This window comes from Buteo buteo, chromosome 8, assembly GCF_964188355.1.
Source record: "Buteo buteo chromosome 8, bButBut1.hap1.1, whole genome shotgun sequence".
Taxonomy (NCBI): domain Eukaryota; kingdom Metazoa; phylum Chordata; class Aves; order Accipitriformes; family Accipitridae; genus Buteo; species Buteo buteo.
This window is the reverse complement of record NC_134178.1, coordinates 13,622,739-13,635,454: the sequence shown is the minus strand read 5'-3', so window position 1 is coordinate 13,635,454 and position 12,716 is coordinate 13,622,739. Positions and strand designations below refer to the sequence as shown.

At 45.6% G+C, this 12,716-nt stretch overlaps 1 protein-coding gene across 1 annotated transcript; it reads left to right on the top strand.

Annotated features, from left to right (window-relative positions):
- Nucleotides 1–1,049: 1,049 nt before the first annotated feature.
- B3GALT5 (beta-1,3-galactosyltransferase 5) lies at nucleotides 1,050–12,400 on the top strand. The gene is made up of 4 exons (XM_075034713.1): nucleotides 1,050–1,134; nucleotides 7,830–7,980; nucleotides 10,655–10,844; nucleotides 11,277–12,400. Exons 3-4 carry the CDS (start codon nucleotides 10,752–10,754, stop codon nucleotides 12,231–12,233), a joined length of 1,050 nt encoding a protein of 349 aa, XP_074890814.1. The 5' UTR covers nucleotides 1,050–1,134; nucleotides 7,830–7,980; nucleotides 10,655–10,751; the 3' UTR covers nucleotides 12,234–12,400.
- The last annotated feature ends 316 nt before the right edge of the window (nucleotides 12,401–12,716 follow it).

Here is a 12,716-nt window from a genome sequence, read left to right as displayed (position 1 = left end):
TAAAATGGGGTGCTTTACCCATAACATCTGTTTGGAAATATTCTTCTCTGTTTGAGCTTGCAGCCCTTAGGAGAGAAATGTGTTTCCCTGAAGTCGTTTCCTCCAATACTTGTTGTCATGTGAAACTGCCAGTGATTGCTATTACTGGGGGACAGTTTGCATATATACGAAGGTAAAAATGCTGCACTTCTCCACTTGCACCAAGAAGTATTGAAAGTGGCCCTGGAAAGGGATCGGACGTCTCGCCTGGACTCGGACCAGCCCTAAAGCAAAGGCTTGACTATGCCCGGGGCTGAGCCCCGTACTGAACCTGAGCTGGTGCCTGAACAGCAAAGTGTCAGGGATCAAGCAAAGACAGGGATCTGAGGAGAGGGGCGATGAAGTGGCCGGGCAGAAAGTGGAAACCGAGGACTGGGAAAAGGGTGCTGCCACCCTGCCGACGCTGCTGCGCGGGGGGCACGCGCAGGGTGGTATTTGCTCCCCTTTGCCCTTTTCACCAGATTGCCATTCCTCACCAGGGAAAATCCCGTGACTCCAAGGGTGCCTCAATGCAGCCTTTTTCGTAGAGGGAGATTCCTCTCCCACTGTGCAAATCAAGGCAGCGTCGCTTGTAATTGGGAGCGCGGAGCTGAACTTTCCCGGCGCTGGGAAGGGCTGGCTCTGCTCTGACACGATTTCCAGCTCCGTGAGCACCGCTCACGCGGCTGGGAGGCCATTGCCTTCCCCCCCTCCCATCCAAAATATTCAAAAGAAAAACATTTGCAGACAGCTCCTAACTTTCCCTTCCCTGCCGATGGAGCTGCGGCGGCACAGTTGGTCTGTTACCTACGGGAGAGAGGGAGGGAGGCAGAGAGAGGGAGGGAGAGAGGGAGGGAGGCGGGAGAGAGGGAAGAGACAGGCGGCGAGCTGAGCTCCGGTTACCGCTGCGGCATCGCTGCCTTCCCTCGCTTCTCGCTCAGGAGACACAGGCGATCAACGCACCGCTTCGCTCGGGATGGCCGGGCTGCGGGGGGATCGGGGGAGACTTCCCAAAGTGTAGCCGGTGCCCCCCGGTAGGAAGGGCAGCCCGCCCGCTCGCTGCAGCTCCCGTGCGACATGGCCAGAGCCGCCGGAGGAAGCGTTGCAGTGTCGGAGGTGAGGAGGTGCCCGTTCCTTTCCGTAACTCCAACCGCAGGTATGACCGCGGGCAGGGGACTCCGCTTGCCCACGGAGGCGCCCTTGGAGCCCCGTCGCCGACTTGCCGAAACTCGCTGACCGCCGCGGCGGGGTTAGGAGAATAAACTAAGAGGGGGCGGCAGGTGGGACAACCGGGATGGAGGTCCAGGAGGTCCAGACCTCCCTGCCCAGGGACGTCGCTCGCCCGAGCCGAGCAGCGTGCGGCCCCACGGCGCCTGGGGCTCGGCTGAGGGCTCCGCACCGCAACGCCCGTCCGCTGGTAAGACGGGCGACGAGGTGCATCGCGCTAATGGGCACGAGGGGTAGACTGATGTGATGGTAAGAAGGTGTATTAATAAGGAATCGCGTTTGCCAGAGGATTTGGTGTGTGCTTTATCACGGGGAAATGTTTTGGCAGCCTGTGAACCTGTCCCCAGATAAAGACCAGGATTTGTTAAGACAAACACAGGGCAGTGTTTTCCTCGCTGTCCTGCGTGTTTGTTGAGACCTTGGATAAAATACTTAAAAAGAAGAAGATCTATGAGGTACAAGTAAGGAATTAAAAAAACAGCCATTGGGCCTGATCCTGCAAACGTTACTGTGTATAATCAGCACTTTTAAAGCCAAGTAGTTTTTTACAAAGTATTTGCCAGCGCGAGGGCCCCACAGTGGGATTTCTGTTCCTCTGCTTTCTGCCTTAGTCCTGCTAATCAAAAGAGAAGCTGGACACCATCCCTCCTGGTTAGCATTTGGCACAGAGCCGGGGCGGTGAGGGGAGTCTGAGTGGCTGTCCCTGGGCTGTCTCTGCCCTGAGTGGAAACTATATGATGGCCAGGAACGTTATCCTCCTAAAGTACCAGACTGCTTCTTTAATAGACATGTAAATGCAATGACTTAGTTCAACTGTTGTATTGACAGGGGAAGAATAAAGCTGCAAACACTAAAAAATGAGTGTGCCAAGTGGCAGCATGAAACAAAAGGGCACCAGGCTTACCTACTCCGTGCAAGTGTTGCCCCAGCTTAAAATAGGGAAAAAAACATCTGAAAGGGAGTATCCTGACAAGTCCTTATCCTACAATGGTATTGGCAGGGCTGATCAGCACTGTCTTTATGAAAGATTTATGAGTGACGTTGGAATGTCTTTATTGGTAATTTTTTCCTGTTTTGAACACTTTTTGTACAATCTGCATAGCTATCTTGTCTCTGCAGTGCTCTTTTACTTCTTACTCCATGTATCTTGAGTTTGCTTCCGAGGGAGAAGAGCAAGACCCTCATCCTGTCTGAAATACTATTTTAAGGTTGATTTTTCTTTCTCATTAAGATAAAAAATCCAATGAGTAACACTACTTGTAAATGAGGGTGCAATAAATAATTTTCAGGGGACACACAGACATACAATTTCTGAAGAACGGTGCTTCTATAGCTCAGAGAAACAGGCTTTTGGAGTCCTAGCATTGACAGCAAGAGCTTAAAGCAGAATTTTTCTCATTGCTTTATTTGTTTATGAAGAGTGTGGCTGTGACCCGGATTTTTCTTCCTGTTCAGCACAATGAGCCATGGGTTTATATAGGGTAAAGTTGCTCTGATTCATCCCATCGTGGACAATTGCTCATCTTTGGTGAGATCTGGAGTTTGGAATATAGCAAGTAAAACAGTAACTAGTAAAATTGCTGATTCATGAGGCAATTCTTATAAAAGTTAAATATGCTCATTAGCATCAGTGATAAACAGGGGGAAGATTTTTATTGTAGGAATAGAGGGAGCATTAGAAGAAGCGAGTCTATTAGCATTGAAGGGAAACCCAGAAAGGGACGTTTGGTACACAGGGGGTGAAAGGAAGACAGAGACAGAAAGAGAAGACTTTTAGGCTGAATGTTTGGAAAAAGTGACTACCAAGACAAGGAAAGGTCCTTCTGGGAGAACAAGGAGGGAGCACCCCAGAGGCATTGCTCTTTTCTCTGCCTACGAGAGAGGGTGCCTCATTGCTGGTTGGCTGCCAGCTGTGTTTGGGTCGCCTGTAGAAGTGGATTAAGTCAAAACTGTCCAAATATGCTCCTAAAAAGGACAAAAAGCACCTGCACCGGGGGCTGGACTCTAATGGCTGTCCTGTACAGTTTCTCTGCATTGATAGTCTGAACTTTGCAACAGGGTGCCTAACAACCCCTATGGCAACCTCCACTGCAACATCTTTCTCATCTTTCTCCTTCCTGGAAAAGGGATCTGGCCTTACTACATATCCAAGCTGACATTTTGGTGGGCTTTCTAGGGCCAGGATTCATCAAGAGAATTTTGCAGGCAGCTTGGAAAAGCAAAATTATATTTTAAAATAGAAGTAAGCTTTCTTGACTTGGCTAAAGTCCCTGGAAATACATTTCTTTTTGACTCTTCAGATGCAGCACTTCTTTCCTGTGACATTATGGGACAACCTCACCTCCTGCCAAACGTTTTGCTGGTTTTCAGGGAAAAACTGCATTTTGGTCTGAGGGTGTTGTTTGGCTTTTTCAAATGGATGTAATGAGCAAGTGGTCATGGTTGGGTGGATGAGATCAAGGTGCATCGAGAGCTAATGGCTCTTGATAATTTTTTTAATAAAGAGGAAGATGCAGTCTCTGATTCAGAAGATCCCTATGCCATAAATGCCTTCCCTCTGTGAGAATACGCTCACCATGATCTTTATTCTCCTTTAGGCATTGGTGGCCTGGGTAGTCTCTGGCAGAACCCAGAGGCCATGTGGACCTCTGGTCTGGGCCATTGCAGCCATTTTAATAATGGAAATCTCCACACCTGAGGTGACACTTCTGTATCTGAACTGGAAAGACTGTGTTTTCCAGTGGATGAGACACACAAATCTTTGTTTCCCTTGTAATAATAACGGTGCACCCTTTAATGGGTGAGTGCTGCATGCAAAACCGCTTTTACACCTCTGCGTTACCTCTGAGAGAGCTGCCGTGTTAAGGTTATGTTTCTATGCATGTGCTGGCACTGTGGTTAACCACAAGTACATTACCCTCTGTAGTACAGAAAATGTGATTCAGAGAAGGAAATGGTGGAAACTTTTCTTTGAAGTGATAAGGTTAAGAAGTCACAGCGTGTCAGGTGGCTCTTCCAAAACTGCCTCTGTCATAGCGTGATGGGAGGAGATCTGGGGCGTGCAGGTGAACCTTTCAGGGACCTTTACTCAGTTACTGAATTTTAACTAGTTTATATTTTAAAGTCTCTTTTTTTTTTTTGGTCATGGTTTTTCTTTGATTGCTGGGAAAAAAGATTCTTTGCTTGTTATAAGTATACCAGTGTTAGGCTATGTTGGTCATGTTTTTTCCCCTAGAACTATTAAATTCACAGCTTGACTTGTTTCTACTTTTCATCTTTTTAAAAAAATTATTTCTTTTCTTTTCTTATTAAAATCTAAAGTAGTAAATAAAACCAGCACAACCTTCTACAAAAGAGATTCAATCTGCTGTTAAAGTTACAGGGTCAATCAGCGAAATGGGTATTAGTAACATAATGACAGAGCACAAGCCAGGCAACATAGTAGGATTTGCAAATCAGTAACAATAATGCTCCTTTTCTTTCTGTTGTCTAATTGATCGCTTAGGATTTGGAGACGGGGACTCCTGCTGTGGGTCTGTGACCGTGGGGGAATGGCTCACCCACTCCCCAGAGTCAACTCCCCGTCTGTAAAATATTGTGGCCTTTCTGGAGAGCCAGAGGCTTATTTTAAGCATCAAAAACACCCACTTCCCAGAGCACCCCTCCCCATGCACACCCCATCATGGCAGGCTGGGGGTAGCACAGAGGTGCCTGGGGAATTGCTGGGAAAGCTAACTCCCCAAGCAGCATTGCAAAAAAAAGTGACAAAAAACCCAAAGAGACAAAAAACGACACACCCCCCCAAAGGAAAAAAAAAAGAAAGAAGAAAAAGGAAAAAAAGAAAGAAAAAAAGGGAGAGGATTTGGCTGTAAATAAAGTGCATAGCAACTCAGTGATTAAATGATAGAAACTGGCATGTATGAAGCAGAGGAACAACGTCTTGCTTTGACTCACTGACAGACTGACAAGGAGAGACAATCCTGATAGCAGAGGCTGGTGGGAGGTAGCAGAGGGAAAAAGGTTTTCCATGGTCTGACAGTAAGGGCAGCAGAAAAAGTTTTTCCCTTGTCCTGTACCCTTTTTAGGTTTCCATCCCTCTTGCCTGCACATTTTGGCATTTGGTTTGGGCAAGGACATTAGCCTCATCACCTCGGTAGCTGTTGGCACGCAGTTCTTTCGGTTGGAAATGGCACCACCGGCTCGCAAGGCTCCGCGGGATGCTGCCACCGAGCGCATGGGACAGGAGGAGCCAGCCAGTGCTCCCAGAGGACGAGGCAGGGTCCGTCCTCGTATGACCCCTTATTTCAAGTAGAGGTTCACCACCACTGTTTTCGGTATTCCTGTGTGGGACCTGAGTGGGTGCTGCTGTTCCTGACAAGCGTCCTGCTCCAGGAGTGTGGGGACAGGCGAAAACTGGTGGGCCAGAGGCACCTGGTCATCCCTCCTTGAATTCCGAGCTTGGGCTAAGGGGGAAACCCAGCTACCCACGTGTCTCCCTGTAAAAACAGTGGCCCAGCCACTGCTGAACCCACCGCCTTGGCAGAGACGTCTGTGACAGTCTGACAAATTACAGTCAATGTCTCAAACATTCGTTAAAGAGCTTTGGTGGACAAGACGGCCTCTGTAAAAGTGCTGGAGTTGTGTGAACAGGAAAATGTGGCTGGAGGAGAGGGTCCCACGGAGGGTGGGACCACGCTTCTCCAAAGACGCAATTCCTTATCTTAAGCAACCATGAGAAGAAGCACAGCGTATGCGCCTGGAGGAGAAGACCCCACAGAGGATGGGACTGTGCTTCTGTCTTAAGCAGCCATGCCAGCAGGGAGAGAGTCAACTCCCCAATGACCCCCCCAGCTCCAGACCGATTCCAGAGAACCCCAGAAACGTGAACTGTGCATGTCGAGACCACCGACTATAAAAGAAGGGAGAATGAGTTCTCAGTGCACTCCCTCTGGAACTGGATCACTAGGCTGGCTGGACCAACACTGGACCCAGGACTGGTGAAATCCTTTTCCTCTTTCTTTCTTTCTCTTCCTTCCTTCCTCTCTCTTCCTTCCTTCCTTTTCTGTCTTTCTCTTTCTTTCTTTCTTTCCCTCCCTTCCTTCCTTCCTTCCTTCCTTCCTTCCTTCCTTCCTTCCTGCCTTCCTTCCTTCCTTCCTTCCTTCCTTCCTTCCTTCCTCTTTCTTTCTTTCTTCCTTCCTTCCTTTCTTTCTTCCTTTCTTCCTTTCTTCCTTTCTCTCTCTCTCTCTTCCACAGTCCCTACACCTCATCCTTTTAAACATAAACCGATGACCAAGTCTGAGACTAGGAGTCAATCCAGCCGCCCCGGGCTCCTCTTTGAGAAGGAGTCCAGAAAGCAAGGGGGTCTGCTCTGAACCTCCTGACTCAATGGGAGGGCTCTCCTTCTGACACAGTTTAATTTTCCTTTTTCTGCTTCTTTTTCTACACCTCCCTTCTCTTTTCAAACAGCAGCTTAATGACAAGATGCAAGGTTCATATTGATAAGTTCACTTGTACTTGGACAAGGTCAGCTAGGCTGAATGAATGTTGATTGTTGTTTAAACTTCCCTGGTGTCGTTTCACCTTAATTCTGACAAAGAAAAGCCATGAACCTGAGTCACTCTAACCTTGGGACACGATGACGTCATCTTTGAGAGCTCCAAGCTGGCTGCTGCTCCTCTGAAATGCTTGTATTTAGGAAAAAAATAAATGTTTCCTGCTGTACTTGACATTTTCTTATTATCTATGCATGTTTAATCCCTCTTTGTGTCCTGCTGAGCTTCTGAGAAAGCAATTTAGAGGCTTTATTCCAAGGAAAATCAAAAGTTAGCAGGTATAATTAGTACTTATACCAGGGCACATGTTACCTTTGATTATTAGGAAAGGAAAATGGGAATATCGCTGCTGACCTTAACTGTGCAGTATTTGAGGACATAACTCCTGTTTACGCACTTAGGTCACGCCTCTGCTTTTGGTCTGCCTTGTCGCAGCTGCTTGTGTCTCTGTTGACAAAGCAGCAACTCTTGCAGATGGTCAGAAGAACTTTGGTCATTGGCAGTTCACGTCCTTCCCTGGCTGATGTGTGTGACCTCAATGCAAAGCCAATGCCAATCGTCCACTGAACTCAGTGGCATGACTGTAGCTTTGCCCCAGAAAAATTAAGAAAACTTTATTTCTTTAAATTGATATTTTGAATCTGTTTCTCAGGGGGACTCTAGACCTACTTACCTCTCTCCGCCTCAGGCCAGATTGCTTTTCCTGATCTATGTGGCTTTATGGTCTTGATCTCTTGGTGTTGTTTAGATAATTATTAACAGACTTAAAGGAGGTGTCGGATGAATTTTGATGTAATAACTAGGCCTTGTCACAGGAGTTACCATGGCCCTACCACTGTGCGATATGAAGGAGTTACACAAGGGTCAGTGGTATGAACACAGACACTAGAGCCAATCTGCTTACCATGGCAGAACACAGGAGGAAGTTCATGCCACTGGTGGAAATAGGTACTTGCAAAGTAGAGGGCTGCAGTTCGACTGATTTGGATCACAGACCTTGACTACCTTCTTTTCTTCATGTGTTCTTTTCAGGCGTGTGTGAGAGGAGCACCAGGCTGCAGGCTCCTGTAGCCCACGTTGCTTGGGTCCCAGGCTTTTGTGTGAACTTCGTTTGGATCTGTGCAGAGCCATGAGTCACCGTGCCAGTCAGGTTAAACAAACCGCTCTCTAGGACACGAAGCAGGTAATTTTTTGGCAATGCCCTACATAAAATATTTTGCAGTTGGAACAATAGGAGATAGAAAAAGCTTTGAGATAATTACAAACTGCAATTTATGACTGAGATCAGAGAGAAAAATCAAGTATGCCATCATGCAAAAGGATTTTCTATAAAACCAGAAGATTTGTTTTGATGCAAAAATACAGGATGCTGTTCAAAATGACCTCTAGAAAAGTGATTGGTTGCTGGTAATTCTCCACTGCTTTCTGGACCACCTCCTGTAGACTTACTGTTCCCTCTGTATTAACATCTCCAGGACTGTTCCATGGAGATATGTGCATGCAGGCTGGAAATCTTGAATCACAAGATTGTTTGTCAGATGCAGGCAAAAGAGGAAAGATACAGTGACAGATAATTTAGAAACCACAGGCTTTTTGTCACACCTAACCTATGTTCATATCTGCTGTAGAGCAAGATACTTTAGGTTGGATGGTGATGGTTTTGCTAAATGCAGTCACAGCCATGTTGTCTTGTTGAAATATAACAGAAGCCTTTGTTTTCCATATGTACTTCATATATAGCAGTTCTCTCAGGCAGTAGGGGCAGGTAGAGAATTTGCTTCACCCAGGAATCTAAACCTGCTGTTTGCAGGTGAGGGGAGGGACGGGACAAGGGCTCAGTGTAAGTCCCTGGAGCAGGGTGCGGCATGTTATCTGGATGCCTCCCTCGTAACTGGGAACGCCCAAGGTGCTACTGGTGTGATCTGGGTCCTCGCAAGCCCCCCCCCCCCCCTCCAATCCCTTCCAAAAAATCTCTGTGGGTAATTGCAAATGTTTCATTTGAGAAAAAAAGAACACCATTCCTACCAGTTCCAGATAAGCCTGAATGTGCTTTTGGTGATCAAACCAATGACAAAAGCTACTATTTTCCAGCCTTCACGCTGTCAAAACCAAATGAGACTTTGCTCTGGCAAGTGTGTGTTTTTTATTAAGGCCACTGCCTACCGGCTGGTGGTAGGCAGGGACCTGCTGTGAAATGATACATGTACATATGTGTGATTTGCAAAATTTATAAAATATGTTTTACAATTTACATAAATTGTGTGTGTGTTTTTATATCTGTATAAAGTATGCTCCTTCATACATGGAGTGAAAAAGGAAGACATTCTGGCTCTGGATAGGCAGAATGGTAAACACGTGCCAGAACATTGGGAGGTTGCTCTCCCAGCCATCCAAAACAGGGACATTTTAAATTTTTTTTTTAGCTCTGTTACCAGTACAGAAACCCAGAAACAAGAAAGAAGTAAATATGGTCAAGTGACATCAGTCTGATTCTACTGAAATCTGGTAAAATGAGCATATTATGTTATGGTTTCTTGCTCTTAAGTATTTCTGGAAAGGTTTTAATACAAAATTGCTCTCAATTACTTTGTGACTTCAGTATTCGAAGGATTTCTGTTTGTACACGTTCTGGAATTCCTGTGACAGAGAAATGTCAGACCCTCAGACAGTCTTGTGAGAGCTGGTGACAGGAGCAAACCTCTTCTGCAGCTCTGTTGTCAACCTCAGAACATCAACCTTTCCTGAAAACACTATTTTCAGGATATTCATGTTCTTCCTCCCAGGCCACTGAAGAACATGAGAACAGATGCAGAGCAGATTTTTGTATAATCTTTTGCGTGTGTGTGTGTGTGTATATATATATGTATGCATATGTATATTCTCGCACAATTTTACATAGGTATTTAATTAAAGCAATTTTTTAGTTAATTGCAAGACTACTGTGAGCTATACATATGAGAAAAAACAGATCTGAGGAACACTCTATTTAAAGACAAAGTTAATTTAAATATAAATGGCAGAAGAAAGGTGAACTTTTGAAATATTTTCAAAAATCATTAGTGAATCATTGCAAAAATGCATTACACTGTGGGAGGAATTTCAGTAAACCAGGACTCCAGTTCTGTTTGTTTCATGCTTTTGAGAATAGCGACTGAAGTTAATGGGACTATTCTTGTGGGTAAAATGAGCTGGATTTGGTCCCAGGAACACCTGGCTGGACTTTAAAATGAACTTAAGCCTGCAACACAAAACCTTTTCATTGCTTGGAAAGGGCAATTTGAGCAAAAGGAGGGCACTAACGTGGTTTTGGGGAGTCTAGGCAGAACGTTCCTGGTCGGAAGGCAGAGATCAAATTTCCATGAAATCTACAGCTCTGGGGATTGTAAACTTGGTTTGCTGTATTTTTAGATGGGAAGCCAGATCCAGCTCTTCATTAAGAAAGGGGGAATGCCCTTCCCCCTGGTAAAAACTCCCCCATCCTAGTGCTCTAAAATAGTAGTTGGTGGGCCTGTGGGTTAATGGAATGAGTAACTGAAGATTTATAGTCTTCCCACCAGGTAAATTTATGGTGATGTGTAATTTTTTTGGCACTGTGACCTTTTTGGGTTTGCTTTGATAATTTTTCTCTCTCAAAATTTATACTAGATTTGTAACCAGATACGCAGCACATATAATCTGTTACAAGGATGAATGAATGAACATTGTTGTTATTGTTTGGATTTCTTTCACCTAGAAAGGAGAGGAGGGTACAGATAACCCCTTTCTCACCTCAGCATACCCTAGTGAGTCACCTAAACTCTGAAAAAGGTGAAACATCCAAATAATCTGGCCCACTGTTGTTTTTTTTTTCTGAGCAGCTAACCCAACGACAAATATGTGACTCATGGCCCCTCCAGCAAAAAGATCGGGAGAAGTTTCTGGGTTGCTGCAAGAGCCCCACAGGATGCAAAGAAGATGAAGATGGGAGGAACCTGGCTGGGTCTGCCAGCTGGAGAGCACTTGCTGGCTCTGGGACAGAGGCACTTTTCAAACAAATGGAGAAACATGGTATTTGAAAAAAACCCTCTTGCTGTTATTCTCTCTCATCTGATATGGGCACATACCTACTTCTTCTCCATTCTGGCTTGTGAGAGCCCTGGTGGGTCTAAGTCATGGTTTGTAAGATGCTGAAAATGGGGAGGAGGTCTGAGGCATCAGCCAGGGTAACCTGGTATCAGTGGACATGCTTGTGTGGATTTTTGAGGATATGCTGGCTTGGGGGGCAGATTCAAGTAAGCGTGAGTGTGGATTTGATTGCCAGCAGAACATCTTGTGGGAATGATACTAAGAGAAAGGCGTGTGGGCGAGTGCCCTGAAATAGGTAGCTTTCAATCAGAGATGACCTGCCTTTAAATCCCTACGCTGGGAGTTTTGTATACGGCACTGAAAGGAACGAGATTTTTTTTTTTTAAATGTGCTGTTCCTTCTTGTTTCTTTCAGATGGATTTCACAAAATTCAGGCTGTTTGTTTGCCTCATAGGACTCAGCTGTGCTAGCTTCTGGGTTTTTTACAACAATTTGACTGAATTCTGCATATTCTGTGAAAACAGCCAGGATTACATATTCCCCACAGAGACTTTTAGGAGAAACGGAGGAAACTTCTTGCAGCTCCCGGATATAGATTGCCAAAAGAACCCTCCTTTCCTCGTCCTGCTTGTGACATCCTCGTACCACAACCTTAATGCAAGGATGGCCATCCGGCAAACCTGGGGGAAGGAGAGAACAGTCGCCGGCAAGCGCCTGGTGACATACTTCCTCCTGGGAAGCACTGTGAATCTCAGCCAGCAGGCTGATATTGCTGCTGAAAGCCGGCAGTTTAAAGACATTATTCAAAAGAATTTTACTGACACGTATTACAATTTGACTTTGAAGACCATGATGGGAATTGAATGGATTCACAGATTTTGTTACCAGTCCAGCTTTGTGATGAAGACCGACACAGATGTGTTTGTCAATGTTTTTTACCTCACTGAGCTTCTTCTAAGGAAAAAAAGGACCACTAGGTTCTTCACAGGCTTTTTAAAACTGCATGAATACCCCATACGGACAAGAGGGAGTAAGTGGTATGTGAGTAGAGAAGAGTATCCAGAAAAGACCTACCCACCGTTTTGTTCCGGGACTGGCTATGTTTTATCCACCGATGTTGCTAGTCAGATCTATAATGTTTCAGAGAGTGTTTCGTTCATTAAACTGGAGGATGTATTCATAGGACTGTGCCTTGCCAAATTAAAAATTCGGCTGGAGGAGCTTCATTCAGAGCAGACGTTTTTTCCAGAAAAGATTAGGTTCTCTGTTTCTCGCTTTAAGAAAATTGTGATGTGCCATGAAGTAGAACCATCTGAGCAGCTGAGCTACTGGAATCACTTAGTGACAGAAAATCACGGAGGAAGGCTCTAGCACCTTCCCTGCTTGAAATAAAAAACTGAAATGCTCTGCATTTACAGGGCTGCCCTTGACTCCAGCAAAACTCCCAATTAACTGTAGATCCATCACATTAAAGACATTTTTAATGGTTATTTTAAACTCTATTTCTGCCCAAGAACATGCAAACCTCTTTTGCTCCCATTCACTCCCACCTCTTCGCGTCCCTTCTCTACATGTTGCAACTATTATTTTTATCTGAAAGTTGCAGGCCTGCAAACCTGCTCTCCAGATCTTGCTGTCACAGGACTGGGAACATTTCTGCGGTGCCAACCCAAAAGTGAAAGTACTTTTGTTCAGAGAAGAAAATTTGCACCACCTTCCTGGTCCCCTTCGGTAGATTACTGAATTTGCGCCCATCTGTGCAGGCATTCGAGAACAGGTAGCTGTCAGGATGTTCCCCTGCTGGCATAGGGAACTGCAGCCCTGCCCTTGCAGCCAGCTCTGTGTGGGCAGAAC

Coding starts and splice junctions, on each gene's coding strand:
- B3GALT5 (XM_075034713.1), top strand. CDS start 10,752: ATGAAGATGGGAGGAACCTGGCTGGGTCTGCCAGCTGGAGAGCACTTG. Junction 10,845..11,276: donor CAAACAAATGGAGAAACATG/GTATTTGAAAAA, acceptor TGTTTCTTTCAG/ATGGATTTCACAAAATTCAG.